The sequence below is a fragment of the Solanum lycopersicum genome, chromosome 2 (assembly GCF_036512215.1).
Source record: "Solanum lycopersicum chromosome 2, SLM_r2.1".
In the NCBI taxonomy this organism is placed as follows: domain Eukaryota; kingdom Viridiplantae; phylum Streptophyta; class Magnoliopsida; order Solanales; family Solanaceae; genus Solanum; species Solanum lycopersicum.
Window position 1 is genome coordinate 50617498 of NC_090801.1, and position 22789 is coordinate 50640286.

Sequence of the window (22789 nt, forward strand, 5' to 3'; positions counted from 1 at the left end):
TTGAGGCCTATACAATGTAACAATGGAGTTTAGTTAAGTTCATATTTTGTTGTATGATAAAATTTACTGATGAAGAAATTAGCGTCTATTTCTAAGGCCTCTCAAATTAATAAGACGAGTTTTTATTTTTTAGTTATTATTTGAGTTATTCATTTTTACTCATATTTATTTACTACTAACACTTTTACTAAGTGTCTTTACAGGTACACGGAGTTGCTTCTTAATAAAGTTATTCGAATTATATTCTTCATGCATTATTTTGTATATATTGATGTTAGGCAAACTTTAGGCCGGTTCTTACATTATTATTTTATTTTATTATTTATGTATATTGCATATTGATTGTACTTGTATATTGTTTTTATCTCCTCCTCAATTTGAAAAAAAAAATGAACTCAGTCGAGACCAACAATTGTGGATTTCGAAGGATGTCTAACACATCTCTTCGGAGTAATTTGAATCCCTTACGCAAAATTTCTTGGTTTCGTAGATAATTTAAATAGTTTCCTAGTTTTTCTTAAAATTAGGTGGCGACTCCTTTAAAATTCGTTTATTCTTAAAACTCTTTAAAATTTTAATTAATTAATTATTTTTTGAGTCACTGCGACATTTTGCCCTATTTAAATAGAGTAGGGATGTAAACAAATGTAAACAATAAATGAGAAAAGATTGAAACTTACACATAAATCACATTCGTTGAATGTGTTTTATTTATTTAGTTCTCAGCTCAAGTTAATATCTAGCGATGAACTTAAACGATGAGATATATTAAAATTTAAGTAACGATCAAAACAAACATGAAATTGAAACTAATTATAATAGTTCATATGTCTTTTCTTTCTTCGGAAAAGGGCCTAAAATACCCTTCAACTATGCGAATTGGTACAAAATTACCCTTCGTCTACCTTTTGGGCCTAAAATACCCTTGACGTTAACCTTTTGGCTCTATTTTACCTTTATCTTTAACAGCCAAAATAATAACTAATTCATTTATGACGTGTCGTTGTCCTATTGACTACCCTAATAATTAATTAATAAAACTAAATACCTACCCAAAAGCCCTAATCATAACCCAAATCTTTTAACTCAAAAGGTTAATGTCAAGGGCATTTTAAGCCCATAAGGTAAACGAAGGGTAATTTTGTACCAATTCGCATAGTTAAGGGGTATTTTAGACCCTTTTCCGTTCTTTCTTTTCCCTTTTTTACTTTGTTAGTTTTGACAAATTGAGAACTTTTTTTTTAAAGAAAAATCTATTATACCCTCAATGTAAATGTTAAGTGAGAGAAGTGTTGAAAACACTCCTAAATTTGACGCAAATTATTAATATCATCTATGAACTATTGACAATCTTAAACCCATCTATTTAACTAACTAAACTTAGATACACCTCCGATTTGCCACAAGACATCAAGTAGTCTAAAACTCTTGTATGACATGTAACTCTTAATAAAAACCGAAAGATATTGAAAGCACCCTTAAACTTGACGAGAACTCAGAAGCGTATTTTACTCATATTATAAGATCGAGAATGTATTTACGTTGAGTTAGTCAAGTAGATGGTGTTTTTAAAGTTGTCAATAGTTTTGAAATGAAACTGATGAAGAAAGGATCAAAATAGTCTCTTTTCTTTGGGTTAAGGCTCAAAGTGATCCTTGAGTTTTTATATGGAACATTAATAGTCCCTTATGTTTGCAATATTGGTGCAGTTTTGGTCCTCCTCCAAATTTTTACCTATTTTTTAGTATTGATTTTATCCACAACCTATGTATGGGATGTTCAATCGTCATTTTATATGTATAGTAGAAATAACAACTCCATATGAACAAATGTGAGAAGAAAAACACTTTGTTTTGTTTAGTAGAAACCGTACTGCAGGCAAAGTCGAGAGGTTTATTATGATAATTTCACGTGCAAAGTACAATTTTTTCTTTTTCTGCAAAGTCATATGTTAAGATGTTTTTAGTTTAGATGCAGTAATATTTCTAGTGAACAGAATAATGTATTTTTCTTATCACCTTCTCTCAGATAGAGTTATTATATCTATTACATATATAAAAAGACGATTGAACATTCTTATATAAAATTTTGGACAAAATTAATGCTAAAAAATAGGCAAAATTTTACGGAAGGATTAAAAGTGCACGAATATTGCAAACATAAGGAACTATTAGTGCTCAATGATCACTTTGAGCCTTAATCCAAAGTTGAAGGACTATTTTGAGGTTTCCTCGAAATTGATAATACATATCTAGTTTAAGGATGTTTTCAATATTTTTATTATATTAAGTTAACGTGTTTAAGATATTTGAGATTCTATCAATTAATAAGTATGAAATGGTAAACTCACTATAACAATTAACATTTTTCTAATAGATTTAACAAATCAAAATTTGACAAGTAAAACGGACGGACAAAAACAAAATGTAAAATCTTTTAATATATTAAAGGTTGGTGATTGGTTGAAAATAAAGAGGAATCCTACGTGTAGGCTAGTGGCAGTGGGTTATCCAATGCGGCGCGTACACTTCATAGTTTGTACCGTCAATTGGTTGACGGGGGTGGGGGGTGGGGTGGGTGGGTGTTCTCATCTCAGTACATTTCAATCTCTCTCTCATCACTCCACAAGAATCTCTCTCAACTCCTCTTCTTCCTTCGCTCTCAAATCTATGTATGCTGATATTTTCTTGTGGTGTTTGAATTTGCTGAAACTGTGTGTTCTCTCTGTTATTTTGATTCCTTTTCATTCTTTTTTTTGGGGTGATGCAGGATATTAAGAAGATTTATGATATAGCGCAGCACGGAGTTGCTTGACACCCTTTGATCGACAAGGATTCACAGGTAAGTTTCACGGTTTTTAATTTTCTCAGTAATGAATGTGGCGAACCTAATTTTTTGTGTGCATGGAACATTTTTGGGTGAAACTGAAGTTTTAATTCAAAATTGATAGGCAAAAAACTTGAAACCTAATACCCCAATTCGCAATAGTTAACTCCAACCAAAAAAAAAAACCTAATCTTGCTAGAATGTGAAGAAATCAATTTTACATATCGTAATTGGTCTTATGCAGTAGCAAAGGAACAATCTTGGTCATTGGTTTTAGGCCAATTTCTGTCTTTGTTGTACTTCTTTCCATGAGGCTTATTTTGGACAAACACAAGTAATTCTTTTTTAACTTTTATTTTTATCGTCAACATGTACTTGCTCGATGAGACATGTAGTTTCGACCACCTTAGGATTGAGTTCAACAAATGATGAGTCTTCCATCAAATTTTCTCATGAGTACGGATAAGAGTCAAAACATGAAGAAGTAGGTGTGTTACAGTTAGAATAAGAGAGTCATCTCTCGTTTCTTTTCTCTCGATCTCACTTGGCATCCCATTCTCTTCACACAACAGCACGCCAAACTATCCTCATAACTTCCGAGAGCAAAAAACAATAACACCCCTTTTTACCTTTATTTCTTTCCACATGTAGGATGAAATAAGCTCAATACTAGGTAATTTCAATCTTCAACCATACAAGTGCCAATTAAGTTTATAGCTAGACTCTTTATCAATTCTCATGGCACATAGCTTAGACAACACGTTAACTCTAGTTTAGTAAAACTGGATAGTACATGTTTAAATTTAGGTGCAAAGTCATTTGATCAATTCATTTCCTTTTAAATATAGGCCTTGGTTTAGTAATTTTGAATTTTTAAATTCTTTTGGTGGTGATTAAGTGGTGTTAACTGGTCGCTACACTGAAGTTGGTAGCTATGGCATGGGGTGGTGGCTACATGGAAGGCAACCTGATGGAGAGGAGGAAAGGCAAAACTGAAAAAGAGAAAAAGAAAGATCAATTAAAGAAACATTGAAGAGAAAATTACAAATAGGATCAAAAAAAGAAGAAAATAAGGTGGCATCATGTGATTGGTGCTTGTGTTTCACATATTGTTGTAAATCTGGTGCTTGCCAGAAAAGGGGCAGTTACACCTTTTCAATGATCATAGGGGGATCTTAGGACCCTGGCAAAGTTTACATGTTCAATGGAAAAAATGGGACAAGTGTTGCCTTTATGTCAAGACATGAAGAAGCTTTTGTTTTTGAGCTTTCTGTGAGAGATTTGATGGACTAACTTTCGGAGGAGGGAGCAAAAGCCACAAAAAGTGGTGGAGGTAATACCCCAAATGCATTTGGTGGACTGTTTGAAGAGAAAGATGTTTTAAAGATAGATCCAATTCCATTCGAAAAGTCAAATGGAATTATATAGTATCTTGTTATTTTGGTGCAAAGAGATAGGCTTAGAAGATAACAATCAACTTGTAGATTTATTAGGATCACTGTATGTTATTTTCTTTTGTTTCTGTTTGCAATTTTTTGTAAGTCGCCAGCATGTCCTTAATGCGACATACTGAGGAATACAATATTACCTGTTTCAAATTTTTTTGAGGGGCTAACTTTTGCTTTATTAATGGCAGTAGTTCACGATTACCTTCTCATGTTATGTAGGGTGCTCAATTACTCTTCGTGCTGAACACTTTAGAGTTCTTTTCAGGCTTACATTGTGAAATGGTAAATTTATCTCGTTTCTCGATTCTCTATTACTGTGCAGTTTTTCGACTTCCTTCTGGTTGTACAGATCAGAAAAGAAAGTATATGATCCTTTTTTATTCAGGTTTTTGATAAATGGAGAAAAAATATTTATACTTTGTTTGTATTTCTTGTTCAATCCTGTGTAGGACAAACATCTTTCTGAAGAAGATAGTGACAACATTGACTGGGATACTGAAGATGAGTTAGAAATACAGGATACAACATTTTCCTCATGCAGGGATTTAAGAACTAATGGACAGTATGCTATTAGTGGTGATGGGGAGGTAAACACTTTTAGCCCATATTGATACCCTACTGTTATTTCTTGTCAAGAACATTTCTTTTGACACAAAAAAGGAAGAAAGAATTTAGAAAAAAGTTTATACCATTGCATCTCAACTTATGGTCTCTTTTGGTCTTCTCTTGCGTGAAGGCAAGCTCATCATCAGTACCTGGCCAGTCTACGTTCATTCAGAAGTTTTTAGTGATGGGATTTTCTGAAGAGTCCATTGCAAAAGCAATAGAGCAAAATGGTATTTGAATTTACCAAGTATTTATACAACTTAAAAATCAATTTTACAGTTATGGTATTTATGTTACTTGACTTGGGACTGCAGGAGAAAATTCAGATTTGGTGCTGGATGCTCTTTTGACATTAAAGGTGCGGAATGTCTTCCTCTTTATTTGCAAGCTACTCATTTTAGGTTTTGTAGCATGTTTACAAGCTGTTCATTTTTTATATTTTGTAACAAAGGGTAACTATGTGAAGGGAATGAAGATATTCTTGTTCAATCCATCCCTCCTTTGATAACCAGCTCATCTAATAATTATTTATCAAGATCTAGAAAATTATTAGCATGCCAAGAAGCCATTCCTTGTGTATATAGGAAAAGTTTAGAATCCTTTAATTTTGTAAATAGGAATAGGAATTCTTAGGACTAACTTACTTTTCCTTTTAAGATTACTGTAAACACTATATGAACCCCAACATGCTTGAGGAAATAATCAAGCAATTCATTCCCCAAACTCTTTTCCTTCTCTTTTCTTCACATGGTATCGGATACTCTAAGATCCTGGTAGAGACTCAAATAGCTTCCGTAACTGGCGCCTGGCCACTCATTTTTTTCTTCTTACTTTTGGTGTCTAGCACAACTCCTCTCTCCAGCAATCGATGTACCTCTCTGCATTCAAGCGCTGTTCATCTGTTTGGCGAACAGTTAGGTGCCACTATCTGTTCAGCTACTGGTGCTACTACATTTTGCGTGACCGACACCCTTCTCTGATATTGCGTTTCTGTACGAGCTGAGTGTTTGAGTACCTAATTTGAAATTTCTGTTATTAGAGCCAAAGTTAGGGTTTGAGTTCCTACTCTGAAAATTCTGTCCCTCTTCTAATGCTTCCTCTAATTCTTTTTCTGCTAATGAATAAAGGTTCTCTCTTGTCCAAAGTTGCTTCCTTTTGTTTCAACTAGAAAACACCATTTCCTTTCTTGGAAAAAATCTTATTTTCCTTCAGAATCTTACACAAAAACAATTTCTTCTTATATCAAAAAACAAAAATGACTGGTGCTTCAGACCAATAGAATAGGAATCATACCTTCATTTTATGTAAAGGATCAAGCATCTCATTCTGTTACCCATTTGATATGTGACAATCAAGCTGCTATTGCATTGCTTCAAATCCAGTGTTTCATGATAGAATGAGACATATGGAAGTAGATTATTTTTTGATGCGTCAAAAGATTGAATCGGGGTGCATTGTGACTGGTTTCATCAACTCAAATGATCATTTAGGACATATTCTTACAAAATCAGTTCGTGGCTCTAGAGTTCAGTGTGTGACATGTTAGGAGCACACAATATGTATGCTCCAACTTGGGGGAATCTTAAACACTAGGAAATTATTAATATGTCAAGAACTCATTCCTTGTATATATAGGAAGGATATAGAATTTCCATAATTTTTTAAATAGGAATAAGAATTATCAGGACTTACTTTCCTTTCTTTTTTGGATTACTTGTAGAACACTATATAAATCCGAACATGCTTGAGAGCATGGTGCGAGTCATTCCCAATTCTCTTCCTTCTCTTTTCTCATGCCTATATATGTCATCACTTGCTGAAGATGGTCTAGTGAGAGAAGTTAACTTGTTCAGAACAAAGTTTAGACGAGTCAGGTCTTTTGGTGAGACCTATTAGGACCCATGAAGAGATTGTGGCATGTGAACATTGGATTCTAGGTGTTGATTGTGCGATAAACAATGCCAGTTGTTCTTTACATGGTTTTCACAGCTCTGTAGCAAGGTTGTATTGTGTTGAGAATGCTTGGTTTTTGTTTGTCTTCTTTGTAATGATGGTTTTCTTCTGTCCATCATTTTTTCACAAAGTAATGACCCTTTAACACTAGCAAACCCCCTCTATCTCCAAAAAAGGGGAGAGTGAAATAAAATAATATAATTATGTTATTATTTTAGGAAAAAGGTAAGAGTTTTATTAAATGAAATGGCCATGCAATAAGCTAGTTTGTGTTATAAAAAAAAAGGAAGATGTCTTCTTACAACAACAGAAGCAACGTAGTCCCACAAGTGGGGTTTGAGGAGGGTATGATGTACGCAAATCTCACCCCTAGCTCTATTGGTAAATTGGTAGAGAGCTTGTTTCCATTGAACCCTTTGTTCTACAACCTGAAAATACACCTTAGATCCAGAAGGCATAAACATCTATATTTCACCGTCTATACAAGGATTTTTTCCCCTCAAAACATCTAAAATTTATTTCCACCATACTACCTGATATATGCATGGGGTGATGGCATTCCAAAGCTTATTCATTGATCTGCTTCTGCCCTTTATACCCCAACTTGCCAACATTTTCTGAACTGACTGCAACATCACTCAAGACCTCCCAAATAGGGAGATGAACAAACTCCAAAGCTGTCTAGCGCATGATGAAAGCAAAAACAAGTGACTGCCATTCTCTTCCTTCTTGTTACATAGGAAACACCTGGTCAACATTGTCATTTTCGTTTTGTTGCGAAAGAGTGCACATCGTCATTCTCGTCTTTTAAAGATTGTATTGAGTCAAAAACAAACATCATGTGCTACCTCCCACATAAACCAAGAAGCTTCTCAAGGTGTTTGTGTGTTCCATATTTTCTTCCCTGGCTAGTTAAAATTGCTTTCATTTCTCTTATTCAGCCTCATGTAGCATGACTTAACTGAGTACTTCATTCTTTTATGCTCTACCCAGAATAGAGAATTTGTTTCTTCAGGTAATAATTGACAGTTTTTCTAGTTCTTGCAAAAGTAACCATCATGGGTACTTCCCAATCGAAACAGTCCCTTTTGATGTGAAGGCACCAACACCTATTGTTTCTACAATCAAATATTGCAATCCTTGCATCCGCTCAAAATTTATGCAAGTTAGCATATTTAACTCTAAGAGGGGTGTGCCTATCCATGAGTCCTGCCAAAATTTTGTTATTCTGCTTCTCCCACTTTGATTTCCACAGTGTTCAAAGTTTGGCCATAGACTCTTGATGTATTTCCGAAGTCCCAAACCATGTGGAGAGTTGGTAGGATTAGTGATCCATTCCATTTGACACCATGTTTGTCGAAAATCACCTTTTCCTAACCTGGCTTCCATTCCACGTCTCCACAACCACTTCGTCAATAGCCTTTCATTGTGCATCTTCGAATTCCTAATATCCGATCCACCCTCCTCATTGTTTAGTAAGCATGGCTTCCCATTTTACTGGGTGGAATGATTATTCTTTCTTTGTTTCCACCGCACAAGAAATTCCTCCCAATTCTGTCCAGAGTTTGTCTCACCTTTGCTGGCATTGGAAAGAAAGAAATTAAATAGGTAGGTAATGAATCAAGCACTCTATTGTGTCTTTATTAGGGTTACTCTCCCACTAGGTATTGTCTTTTCCAGACTGCAAGTTTCCTTCCAAACTTTTCATTAACCATCTCCCAAATTGAGCTTCTCTTGAATTAAGCCCCCAAAGGATTCCCAGGTAAGTGGTGGGCTTACCTACCTGACATCCTAAGTTATCAGCCAAACTTTATACATCTTGTACCTTGTTTACTGGGTACAAATAGGCAGTAGGTCTTGAATAGATTTACTTTTAGCCCGAAAGCCGCCTCGAAGTTCAAAAGCATCACGCCTGGAATATCCATTTGACTTTTCTTTAGCCCCACAGAGAATAAGGTATCATCAGCATATAAAATAGGGGATATTTCCACCCTTCCTTGCATTCTGACACCACCTTAAAACCTCTGATCCAGTTTAAAGACATTGCTCTGCATATCATGTTGCATAATTCTTCCATAGCCAATGAAGAGAAAAAGAAACAGCCGATATGCTTGCCTGGATCCCTCTTGAGATGGGAAAAATCTCCTGGAGCTCCATTTATGATGATTGAGATAATAACCGTGGATATACAAAATTTGATCCACCCTATCCACCGTCCCACCAAAAACCATCTTCCTCAACAAGTTTAGCAAATATCCCAATTTAAGTGGTCATATGCTTCTCTATATCAAGCTTACACAATACACCAGCTTTTCTTTGCCTCTTCCTTTCATCAAAACACTCATTTGCAATAAGTACAACATCTGCAGTTTGTCTCCCTTTAATAAAGGCGATTTGTTTGTCGGCCACCAGCTTCTTCATTATTGTTTTCAGCCCTTCTGCAACAACTTGGCAAATTATTTTGTAGAAGCTAACCAGTAAGCTAAAGGCCTGAAGTCTTAAAGCGGATGTGCACCTGCATTTTTTGGTACAAGAGAAATGAGGGGAGCATTGAATTTCTCTACCCTTCCCGCGTTGGAAAAAGTTGATAGCTCTTAGTACACCTACTTTTTTTACCGACCAGCAATGTTTCTAGAAAGCCATGTTGAAACCATCTGGGTGGGTGCCTTTTCTCCTTCACAACTTTTTATGACCTCTTCTTCATCCTCCTTTGAGAAATGTCTTTGCAACCATTTATTTTCCTCAATAGTGATTCTTGGACACTCTACTCTGAATGAAGGCCTCCAATTTTCAGTTTCTTTGTACAGATACTTGTATAAAATCACTATGTCCTTTTTGATACCTTCCGTGCTTCAATTATTTTATCATTGATTAGATTCTCAAACATGTAGTATCTCCTATTAGCATTAGCAATTTTATGGAAAAATCTGGTGTTCTATATCATGACCAGCGATGTTCATGGAAAGCCATATTGGAACCATCTGGGCTAGTAGCTTATTTTCCTTCACGAATTTTTACACCCCTTCTACTACCTCGTCTGAGAGAGATCCTTGCGTGATTCTGGGACACTTAGTTCTGAATGATGGCCTCCAATTTTCAGTTTCTATTTACAGATCTTTATAAAAAATTCATAATCTCCTTTTTGATGCCTTCTGTTCAATAATTTCATCGTTGAATTGTGCTTGTCAAACACATTGCATCTCTTGTTAAGATTAGCATTTTTTTTGAAAAATATGGTGTTCTATCACTAGCCTTTAGCCATAATAACCTGGATCTTTGCCTCCAGAAGATCCCTTCTAGCTTTGCCACCTCTTGTGTTTCCAACAAAATTCCAGCTTTCTCAACTTACTGATCTCCAGTCAATTCCCCTTCTCTGTTCAAGCATCTGCAGTTTCCCTCAGCACATCATCCATCCTTTTCTCCATATTGCCAAAAGAACTATATTCCACTCGTTACTTGCAGGATAATACATAGTCAGGGAGTCTACTTACTAGAAAAGAATCCCATCATCATTTTATCAACTAGAGGAAGCCTTCTGACCTCAACCATATTGTCTCGGACTTGAAATACCGCTTGTTTCCCCTTCAATTTCCACATTGCAACTCAACTTGGGAGTGATTTGAGATAGTTCTTGGGAGAGCATTTTGTTTGATATTCATGAATCTATCATCCGAATCTGCTTTTAACAAGAATCTATCTAATCTTGATGCCCACAACATAATTTCCCTCCTGCCCACCTGACATTGCCACCTCATAGGTGAGGGTCAATGAGCTATAATTCATGTATGAATTCTGAAAAGTCATAGAAAATTATGTTATCTGTTTGTGTAAAGTTTAGACATCAATCAAACTTTTTGTTTGTCTTGGATGTTGCAGGCCATCGAAGATTCTCCTGAAGAACAGCCCAGTGCTAGCCCTCACCTGGAGCCCTGCATTAATTCTGATGATAGCTCTTCTGAATACAATGAGAACTTTCTGGATGATGTTTATGATGAAGATAGTTGGTCCTCTGACTCAGACTACTGTACAGTATGTTATCCCCAATATACACCATTCTCCATTTCTCTTTTCAGCGTCTTACTGTGGCATAAGTCAATCTGATTTCTCTTTGCTCAAAAGATACATTTAGTGTTTTTCTTTTGTTTGGGTGCTTTATTTATATATTTAACCTGTTATTATGTATTCAATGTTGGTTTTATGGTATTTTTGAACATCCATGGCTTCACCTACTAGCTTGAATGAGTAAAACGTGAGGTGGTTTAGTTTTACGAATTTGTGTAGAACTACAAATAAATTGAAGATATCTGTGGTTTTAGTAACTGTCCTGTATTCTGTTACGCGTAGTCTTGGCACAAATATGTCAAACTTTTCTAACATTTTCCTTTTACAACGTGTGATAGAATTCTGTTAAACAGTGCTATGTGAAAGAAGAGAGCAATTCTTTGTCTGAAAAAGAGCAGACAATCTTATTTCTGGCAAATATGGGATACCCAGTGGAAGAGGTTTCTATAGCAATGGAGAGATGTGGTGCGTATATTAAATTATATTCTGTCCCTACATTAATAATTTATCCAAGTCTTATATCTGATTAGACATTTAGTTTGGTTTTGATATGTATTATGCTAAAGGTTTTATCATTGGCTGAAGAAATCTTATTCATGCAAGTTATATGGTAGATGCTACTAAGTTGAGTTATCTTTGTGTCAATGCTCTTGCATTTGGAAGAAAACCTGCTTATTGATGCTGCAATATTCCTGAATATCTTTTTATAATTGCAGCACCTATCTTGATCTCATTTCCAGGTAATTAATGTCCTCTTTACAACTTTCTAGGTCCAGAAGCATCGGTTTCTGAATTGACAGATTTCATTTGTGCTGCTCAAATGGCAAGAGAAGAAGATCCCTATTTGCCAGAAGATGTAAAGGTCTGCTTTCCCCTCGCCTTGTTTTGCAATGGACTCATGTGAATTGACATCCTGTTCAACTTTGTCAAAATAGCAATATTATTTTTCATAGAATTGATGCCTCAGTTCCATTGTGACAGCCAAAACTGAACCATGGTAGTGGTGGATACAAGAAGAGGAAGATGTTCAATCAGTTGTGCAAAAGCAAAAAGCCAAGGGCGATTTTTGATGAAGAGACAATTCGTTTGCCCAAACCTATGATTGGATTTGGGGTTCCTACAGAATCAGTTTCTGCAATTGTCCGAAGAACTATTCCGGAGCAAGCTTTTGGCCCCCCTTTTTTCTATTACGAAAATGTTGCTCTAGCTCCAAAGGGTGTGTGGGATACCATTTCCAGATTCCTATATGATATTGAGCCTGAGTTTGTCGATTCAAAGTATTTTTGTGCTACTGCAAGAAAAAGGGGTTATATTCATAACCTACCTACTGAAAATAGATTTCCCTTGCTTCCACTTCCTCCACGCACCATTAATGAGGCACTTCCCCTTACAAAGAAATGGTGGCCATCTTGGGATCCACGGACAAAGTTAAATTGTTTGCAAACAGCTATTGGAAGTGCAAGATTGACTGATAGGATCAGGAAAGCTGTGGAGGCCTTTGACGGTGAGCCACCTATGAGGGTGCAAAAGTTTGTTCTTGATCAATGTCGGAAGTGGAATTTGGTGTGGGTTGGGAGAAACAAAGTTGCTCCTTTGGAGCCAGATGAATTTGAAATGCTATTGGGGTTTCCAAAGAACCATACCAGGGGAGGTGGTATAAGTAGGACTGATAGATACAAATCGCTTGGTAACTCATTCCAGGTTAGCCTAACCTTTTTTGTTCTAATTTTCATGTGTATATCCAAGTCTTACTGTAATCTTTTCTTTCTTTTGTTTTCTCTTAACCACAATTTTTTGCTGAGATCATTATGCATCAAGTGGCTTAAATACTATAATTGACATAATATATTAGTTTAAGCTGATTTAAAAGCTCACTACGTATACCAGTTTTCAAACAAAACAACTTATACTACGTAATGTAGCTTTATTTTTTTCAGAAGGGGAATGACATTGGTGGTATTTGAAATTTTGAACAGAACATTCATCGACGCTACAATTTCAGCGTCATCTTAATTTTCTAAAATTTCTTTATTAAGTCGAGGGAAGTGGATGAATTGTTGGAAAAAGGAGGTAGCGAACCTATATAAAATGAAATGAGGATGTATAACTGGTGCTGTTGAATCTATAGTTAAGGGATGTCACTCGCTCTCGACTATGAATTCTGGGACTTCATGGCTTTGAAGCACACAAGTAGTGTAATGTGCTTTTCCATGGGTATCTGGTAACCATGTGTGTAGTGGGTAATGGGCGATTCGGCAACAAAAGGACTAAAGAATCTTATATTGAATATTTTTCTTTTGGGGTGGTGGGGTGGAGGAAGAGGGGAGGCCTGTGAATAAGGGGAAAGGGAATCCTGTGGGTGAGATTTTAACCATGAAGTACTTGAGTTTTAGATGAAATTGCAACACTAGGTTACAACACCAGTGTTGTCTCACTTTAGCTTTATTTTAGATGAAGTTGTCTGGGGAGTTTACAGGGGACAAAGTACTCTAGCTATACAACAAAATAACACAGCCTTGAAACTGTAATTAGGAGTTCCTATTCCATGAACATCTACAATCCTTTCTATCAGAATACACCAAAAAATCCAAGCAGGGACCATCTTTCAGATTTTCCTGATGGCTCTACCAACCTTCCATGTACTCCAGCATATGTAACATCGTTAATCCTCTCAGGCATAACCCAACTGAGCCCAAAAACTGAAAAGAATATTCCAGATATCTGTAGCAACTGAGCAGTCTAGTAGTAGGCGACTGTTGGTTGCTATACATTGTTTGCACATGTAGCATCTGTTGACAAGATGCATTTTCCTTCTGTTTAGATTATATTGAGTCAAACATGTTTCGTACGGTGCTGTCCAAGTGAAGCAAATCACCTTTGGGAATAAGTTTTTTTTCCAAATTAGTTTCCTTGACCAGCTTTCCTCTATCTCATTCTCGGCACAAAGGGTTGAGTAGCCTGTTTTGACAGAGTATAAACAATCAGCTTTGTGTTTTTGTGTTGTCCTTTCTGTTGGAGGAATGAGGTAATTAAAAGGATTGATGTAACAAGGTGAGACATTTCCTGTGACTTCAGCTTCTTTTTTCAATTATTATATGCAACAAAATTGTTTAAGCATATACAATGGTTGACCACTTCTTTATAATGAAGAGAAGCTTTGTCCTCAAAGGAATGGTTGATTGTTGAAGCATATGAGAGACAATCTGGAAATTTCAGTCTTACCCTGGTGCAACACTTAATGTGAGGTTTGCTCCAACCTCAAACTGACAAATAACACTCCGTCATAGAGAACAACGGTTGGAAAGAAGCTGTGTTACACCTATTATCCCTCATTGTGCAATTGTGAACTCTGTGGTAGCAAATTTTGATAGTTATAAGAGGAGTTTTAACTTCTACGCGCTAACCAAAAAAAAGGAGCAGTTTTGCACTAGCTATGTCCCACAAATGATGTGTCTGTAATTGTGGTGGCTGACATATTGTAGAAGTTAATTAGCTGAACTGATGAGCAAAGCAGTTGTCCCTTTTTCGTTGTTGGTGTTTTTGTAATTTATCTATTTAGTTATGGTTTTCTGGGGGTGGAGTGGGGTGCAAGATTGACTATTCATTACTAGTAAACTCATTACAAAGTCTTTTTTTCCTCCTTTCATGAAAGACGTCGTTTTTTCATTAGCATCAACATATAATGAACTCGTGTATTCAAAAGTCTAGATAAAGAAAACGGAAAGCATGACTTGAATAAGTTCTTTTTGTGTGTATACATTTTCCAAAATTAGTCCTCTTCTGGAGTTCTGATGTTCCTGGGAGGCATTTAACGTTTTAGCGTGTGCAGATGAGTCAGCTACAGGGAGTTGTAGCTTAAACTAATCTGGAGTTGCTGAATGATTGTATGATTTTTTTACATGCCTACTTGGGTTCTTGTAGTGATGAACTGGTCATATAAGTGGAGAAGGAGGTCGAGGTAGGTAAAGTGAGAAGGGATGATAGAATCTATGACCCTATCTTAGCTATAAATATCTAAAAGTTTACCAGTCATATGCTCTGCTCTATGTTTAAAAAGTTGATAGTAGTAAAAGTCGTTACTCTCTGTTAGCAAACAAACACTTGAGGAAGTTCTTTGAATAGGTTGAACATCTGATCCAGTTAACCTGTCTTTACTCATTTAGAAAAAGACATAGCTTTATATAATGAGGACGTTTTTTGATTCATATGGACGGTATTAGCTTCTTTTGCAATAGTATCCTGTTGCTCTCTCATGGCCACCATTTGGTTCTGGTGCTGCCTCAATAAGGTCTTGTCTCTTTTTTCTTTCCTTTTTCTTGGTCAATATCGTAATATCACCTCCTCTTGTCCTCTTTACCAAATAGTATTATTGCTTGGGCCATACTAGACCACTTTCTCTTTTAAATCTTCTTTCGGTGGAAAGATATTTTGTTGGTGATTTATGATCCTTATCTTTGGATGTATTGGGCCGAGGGTGTATCGGAAACAACCTCTCTACCCTTCTAAGGTACCCTCCCCATTTCCCCACTTGTGGAAATACACTGAGTTATGTTGTTGTTGTTGTATGTCCAAGTCTTGCCCCCCTTCCTTTCCTTTTCTCCCCTTAACTTGGGCTTGCAAGATGTAATTAAGTAACTCCTACCTCGACTTATACAATTTCTTTTCCTTAGAATAGTTTTTAACATGATACTTGGATTGATATTATTATAGGTTGACACAGTGGCATACCATTTATCAGTGTTGAAAGACATGTTTCCAAATGGGATGAACGTCTTATCACTCTTCTCTGGGATTGGCGGTGCTGAAGTTGCTCTTTACCGTCTTGGGATTCAACTAAACAATGTGGTCTCTGTGGAAAAATCTGAAGTGAACAGAAACATTGTGAGAAGTTGGTGGGAGCAAACTAATCAGAGAGGCAATCTTATTGATTTTGATGATGTGCAGCAGTTGAATGGAGACCGCTTAGAACAACTGATAGATTCATGTGGCGGATTTGATTTACTGATTGGTGGAAGCCCGTGCAACAATCTTGCAGGCAGTAACAGGGTGAGCAGGGACGGTCTTGAAGGCAAAGAATCGTCTCTATTTTATGACTATGTTCGGATACTGGACTTAGTCAAGTCCATAATGTCTAGACAGAGATAGTATGACAGAAATTCGTTCTAGCTTCAGATTTTTAGTTATCTTTCAAAATTATGAAACATTACATTAAGGGATAAAGCCATCACATAAAATTTCTGGCTTAAGATTCTACATCGACTGGTCTCCTACAATACCAGTTGATGAGCATTCTATTTCGCTTTGAAGCGAAAACAAACATGAAGTGTAAAGTACATTGTTACTATTAGTTATTGGCCTAACATGCCATTTCAGTTGATGAGCATGCACAGTTACAGTGTTGTATCCTCCATGAATAATATTCTGGAATTTGCACAAGAAAGCTCTGCACTTGAATCTCAATGTTATTTTTTCTCAAAAATAAAGAGTTTTACTTTTACCATGACAATATGACTCAAGTTTTTTTGAACACGATTTGGTCCCCTAAAAAGGATTGTCTTACTATTAAACCTTGTTGCCTGGAAAATGAAGTACACAACTTTTTTCTTATAGCTACTTACTCTTATAATATGTAGACACTAAATATTTTAGAAACTAATATAAATGCAAAGCTTTTTTTCTCTGCTAAAGTTCCTGTGTAATAATATTAGATACTATATGCATATCCCAACTTTCATGATCATAATAACATATCTAATTTTCATTTTAGATTGTCTTATAAGCGCAAGAAAGTTATATAAATTTGGTCTGTCGACTATTATTTTTAATTATGAATATATTCACGTAAGAGCCACATAGGATGATAAAAGTGGAGTGAGGCGACTTAACCGTTCAAGGGCAAATATGTATCCAAAGCTGGATGATATAAGTGTAGAGACGAGGCTTAACCGTTCAAAGGCAAATAAGTGTCCAAAGTTGAACTACAAGAGCAAATATGTGTTCAAAGTTGAATGACAAGGGCATATATATCAAAGAAAATATAAGAACGGGTAATTATAACTTTTTTCGGAGAGTACAAGAGCAAATATGATCCTCTACTGGTCTTAATTTATGTGACATAATTTGGCCGATCGATCATGAAGCTTAAGAGATATAGGAAAACTTCACCACATCTCAAAAGTACCCTAAAAAAGATTACACCTTTGTGGATTTTTTGCCAAATAAGTGGATCTAACATGAATCAAATATCGATAATTTCATTAAATATTTGTATGTGCTTATTAAAAATAAACCGAAACTGTGTCATATAATTTGGGACAAATGAACTAATATTTAACTATGGGTGTGTTTGGTATGAAGGAAAATGTTTTCCAATGGAAAATGTTTTCCTAGAAAACAAGTAGATTTTGGACTTATTTTCTCATGTTTGGTTGGTGAGTAGAAAATATTTTCGAAAATGATTAGTGTTTGATTTATGAATGAAAAATATTTTTGAGGAATATTTTTTATTTTTACTAGAATACAAAATAATTTATGAAATTGAAAATATTTTTAAAAAATAATTTTTTTTGGGTGGTGGTGATAAGGGTGGGGGTAGTGGTGGTGGTGGTGGTGGTGGTGGTGGTGGTGGTGGGGGGGGGGGGGCAGAGGGAGGAGATAGGAATGAAAAAATAAAAATTTGAAGTTGATAGTATTTTTAAAAAATAAAATTAATTTTTTGGGGTTGGTAGGTGTTAGACCCACAATCTACTTGATCTAACTACGTGCAGACATGCCAAGGACTTGGGCATTGGTCTTGGCATGGATGATGGCAAAACAGTGCAACACAAGTTCAAGGTGCTTGAGTGTTGGCAAGGCAGCTTGAACGTGCATGGCTTACGTGCGGGCTAAGGGCATTGGCAAGGCAGCATGTTGACTTGATGAGGCAAGGCTGTGAAGACTTGGCAATGTCAGGAACAAAGGCAGTTCACCCGAAATTGCTGAAATAAAACTAAGTGTTGGAAGACAGCTAAAATATTCTAAGTGTTGGAAGCTGGCTGAAATATTCTAAGTGTTGGAATGAAGCCTGAAATAGTCTAAGTGTTAGAATATTAGTATTTCGTGTAGATAAGAATGTAATTTGAATTAAATTCTATCTGTTGGAAAGTTAGTTTTGAACCCTGTGATGACAAGTGTCGGACAGGTGTCACTTGTAACCGCTGCATGTAACTGCCATAGTGCAGATTTTTGATTTAAAGGTGGAAATTCGTCTAAGGCAAAAACAGAGTTTTCTAGCCTTAGACTAATTCGTGAAGCCTTCTTTTGTATTACTTAAAGGTTAATAAAGGTTGGGACTGGTTACTGTAAATTCTGTTGGTTGTTTGACGCTACTGTTTTAAGTATTTCTACACTTAGTCAATTTTCGTGGGTGCAAGTAGGCTGAGTGTTACAGACGTTTGTAAGACTGCCTAGAGTGGTGTGGGATAAAAATAATCGACCCTCTTTCAATTGGTATGAGAGCGCGGTTAAACAATGGTGAAAAACGCAGAACTATGGGAGTTGGCACGAAAAATTGAATCCTTCGTCGGGTTTACTGAAGACATTTTGGGAGACCCTACGTTTGTGGATTTATTCACACAAATCATTGAGTTGAGAGTGGACGCTGAGAAAGTTCAGGGAGAAATTGGTGGATATCGACAGAATGTTGATAACCACATTACTGAAATCTTGGACTTTCGTACCACAACTACGCAGAAACTGGAGGGACTGCAGAAGGAAAATGAGAACCTTCGTGCAGAACTCGTCGTTTTGTGTCGTGCTATGGTCACATTAAGTTCAACTCGTGTTGAATCGTCTAAGGTAAAGATTCCAGAACCTAAGGCCTTTAGTGGCGCAAGGAGTGCTAAAGAACTGGAAAATTTCATCTGGGACATGGAGCAGTATTTTACCGCTGCAAGGGTGTCGGACGCTGATAAGTTGAACATTACCACAATGTATTTGTCGGGTGATGCGAAACTTTGGTGGAGGACTCGTAATGCAGACGACGTAAGTGCTGGTCGTCCTAGAATTGATACATGGGATAAGCTAATCAAAGAAATGCGTGATCAATTTCTTCCTAGCAATGCATCTTGGCTTGCAAGGGATAAATTGAAAAGGCTAAGGCGGACGGGATCAGTGGGGGAATACATAAAAGAATTTACCTCTGTGATATTAGACATACAAAATATGTCTGATGAGGATAAACTTCACAACTTCATTTCGGGCATGCAATGCTGGCTCAGAACGAACTACGAAGGCAGAATGTTAAAGATCTGCCCGGGGCTATTGCTGCTGCCGATTCGTTAGTGGATTTCCGGACGACTCGTCCTTCGACAGATGTCCCCTCCACTTTAAAAACTAATAAAAAGAATAAGAAGAAAAGGGAATGGAGAAAGGATAATCGTAAAGACAATACAAATGATAAAGGAAAGGCACAAATGAAGGATGGGAAAGACAGGCCTAAGAACATAGATGGAAATTCGAAGGGCTGTTGGACTTGTGGTGGTCCTCATTTGGCCAAATCTTGTCCAAACCGAAAAAAGTGAATACTTTGCTTGCTGGTAACGTGAATCAAAGGGAGGAGGATGAAAAAATCGTGGCTGCAATGGCAAACCCATTGGGATTGTCCTTCAATCATATTATGGGGATCAATAATGTTGGAGAAATCTCTAGTACTTTGAATCCTCATGCTTCCTTAATTCATATAGAAATGAAAGTGAAAGAACAATGTGTGATGGCAATGGTTGATACAGGGGCCACACACACATTTGTAGGTGTGAAGATTGCTACAAAATTGGGGCTGAAGTTGTCTAAAAGCCCTTCCTACGTCAAAACAGTCAATGCTAAGGCACAAGCCATTGTGGGCATGGCTTATGGTGTGTCTATGTCAACTGGAAGTTGGGTGGGAAAACATAACTTGATGGTGATGCCGCTTGGTGACTTTGAAATCATAGTTGGGATTGATTTCCTAAGGAAATTCCAGTTTGTTCCGTTTCCTCACTTAGATGGAGTGATGGTCATGAATGGAAGCAATGCTAGTTTTCTCAAAGGCGTTCATCCGTTTGGGGACATTAATAAAGTTGCAAAGAAGAAAGACAAGGGAATGTTGTTGTCTTCTATGTCAATCGACAAAGGGCTGAAGAAAGGTGAAGACACTATACTTGCTGCCTTGGTCGAAGTGAAACCTGATGTGAAGATGGAAGTGCCTGATTGTGTTGCTGAATTACTTAAACAGTATGCTGATGTTATGCCGCCTGAATTACCAAAGAAATTACCACCAAGGAGGGATATTGATCATAAGATTGAGTTGTTGCCTGGTACGGTTGCTCCTGCACAGGCTCCTTATCGTATGACTACTAAGGAATTGGTTGAACTACGCAAACAATTGAATGAATTGCTAGATGCTGGATTGATTCAGCCGTCTAAGGCTCCATATGGTGCTCCTGTTCTATTTCAAAAGAAATAGGATGGAACAATGAGAATGTGTGTAGACTACCGGGCGCTGAACAAGGCAACTATAAAGAACAAGTATCCGGTTCCGTTGGTGCAAGATTTGATGGACAGGTTAAGCAAGGCATGCTGGTTCACAAAACTTGATCTGAGGCAGGTTATTGGCAGGTTAGGATAGCAGAGGGTGACGAACCAAAGGCAACATGTGTAACTAGATATGGTTCCTATGAATTCCTTGTAATGCCGTTTGGGCTGACTAATGCCCCGACAACCTTTTGCAACTTAATGAACAATGTACTGTTTGACTATCTTGATGACTTTGTTGTTGTTTATTTAGATGATATAGTCATTTATAGTCGAACATTGGAAGAACATGTTAATCACCTAAGTCTGGTTTTGTCTCAATTGAGGAAATACACACTTTATGTCAAGATGGAAAAGTGTGAATTTGCTCAACAAGAGATAAAGTTTTTGGGGCATCATGTTAGTAAAAACCAAATTCGAATGGATTCTAAGAAAGTGCAAGCCATTGTTGATTGGCAGGCACCTCGTCATGTAAAGGATTTGAGGTCGTTTCTTGGCTTGGCTAACTATTACAGAAAGTTTATTGCTGGTTACTCAAAGAAGGCAGCGGCTTTGACAGATTTGTTGAAGAAGGATACAAAGTGGGTTTGGTCTGAACGGTGTGATGAAGCTTTTCAAAATTTAAAGAATGCTATCGCATCTGAACCTATACTCAAATTGCCTGATTTTGAGTTACCATTTGAAGTGCACACTGATGCGTCAGACAAAGCAATTGGTGGCGTATTAGTGCAAGAAGGTCATCCAGTGGCCTTTGAAAGTAGAAAATTGAATGATGCTGAACAGAGATACTCAACACATGAAAAAGAAATGGTTACGGTGGTACACTGTTTGCAGGTTTGGAGAGTCTATCTCTTGGGCACTCGATTTGTAGTGAGAACTAATAATGTAGCAAATACATTTTTCAAGACACAGAAAAAGTTGAGTCCTAAACAAGCACAGTGGCAAGAATTCCTGGCAGAATATGATTTCATGTGGGAACATAAACCAGGAAAACACAACCAGGTTGCTCATGCGCTGAGTAGAAAAGAAGTGTTTGTTGCAGTATATTCAATTTCAAAACTGGAAACTGATTTCTATGATAGAATCAGGCTGTGTGCTACAAATTATTCATTATATGTTAAATGGATGGGTCAAGTGCAAGATGGCACAATGAGACGGTATTGGATCGAAGACGATCTGCTCTATTTTAAAGGGGGGAGGATCGTTGTACCAAATCAGGGTGGGTTGCGCAAAGACTTAATGAAAGAGGCGCATGACTCTGCTTGGGCTGGACATCCCGGTGTTGAAAGGATGTTAGCCTTACTGTTTCGTGTTTATTTTTGGCCGAAAATGGAAGATGATATAGAGGCGTACGTCAAGACTTGTCATGTTTGTCAAGTGGACAAGACTGAACGTAAGAAGGAAGCAGGTTTGCTGCAACCTTTGCCTGTTCCTGAAAGGCCATGGCTATCAGTAAGCATGGATTTCATTTCTGGATTCCCTAAAGTAGATGGCAAAGCATCTATCATGGTGATAGTTGACAGGTTTTCAAAATATTCTGTTTTTATTGCTGATCCTGAATTATGCTCATCTGAAGTTGCTGCTGAGTTGTTATACAAACATGTGGTTAAGTATTTTGGTGTTCCGGCTGACATTGTGAGTGATAGAGACACAAGGTTCACTGGTAGATTTTGGACAGCATTGTTCAATATGATGGGAACTGAATTAAAGTTTTCTACTGCAAATCACCCACAAACAGATGGACAGACAGAAAGAATTAATCATTTGTTGAAAGAATACTTGAGGCACTATGTGACAGCAAGTCAACGGAATTGGGTAGCATTGTTAGACACTGCGCAGTTTTGCTATAATCTACACAAGTCGTCTGCAACAGAATTGAGCCCTTTTGAAATCGTCTTAGGCAGACAACCTATGACGCCACTGGATGTTGCCAAATCTAAAAATCAGGGAAAGTGTCCAGCAGCATACAGGGTTGCAAGGGACAGACTTGAAATGTTATCTGAGGCACAAGACAGCTTGCGCAAGGCTCAGCGGCGCATGAAGAAATATGTTGACCAACATCGTCGCTCTGTTGAGTTCAATGTGGGTGACAAGGTGTTGCTGAAACTTACCCCACAAATTTGGAAACAGATTGTAAGTAAGACCAGACATCGGGGTTTGATTCCTAAGTATGATGGTCCATTCGAAGTGGTAAAACGAGTGGGCGAAGTTGCTTATAGGTTGAAGCTGCCAGAAAGGTTGAAAATTCACCCCACCTTTCATGTGAGTTTCTTGAAACCTTACTTTGCAGATGAAGATGATCCAGACAGGAACAGATCAAAGAGGGCTCCTCCATCAGTACCTAC

General features: G+C 37.1%; 2 protein-coding genes across 2 annotated transcripts; both read left to right on the top strand.

Moving 5' to 3' along the window:
- The first annotated feature begins 2642 nt into the window (after window positions 1-2642).
- On the top strand, window positions 2643-16277 carry DRM5 (DNA (cytosine-5)-methyltransferase). The gene is given in 11 exon segments (NM_001246974.3): window positions 2643-2671; window positions 2770-2841; window positions 4494-4556; window positions 4724-4861; window positions 5011-5110; window positions 5195-5238; window positions 10710-10862; window positions 11234-11360; window positions 11666-11757; window positions 11877-12596; window positions 15606-16277. Coding segments are annotated over 9 exon segments (1812 nt in total). The 5' UTR covers window positions 2643-2671; window positions 2770-2841; window positions 4494-4553; the 3' UTR covers window positions 16041-16277.
- A 3238-nt stretch (window positions 16278-19515) lies between these two features.
- LOC138342153 (uncharacterized) lies at window positions 19516-20376 on the top strand. Its single transcript, XM_069294348.1, has one exon. The coding sequence runs from the start codon at window positions 19516-19518 to the stop codon at window positions 20374-20376; it is 861 nt and encodes a 286-aa protein (XP_069150449.1).
- Window positions 20377-22789: the final 2413 nt, after the last annotated feature.

Excerpts from the sequence above, each read along its gene's own strand:
- LOC138342153 (XM_069294348.1), top strand. The coding sequence starts at position 19,516 with ATGGCAAACCCATTGGGATTGTCCTTCAATCATATTATGGGGATCAAT.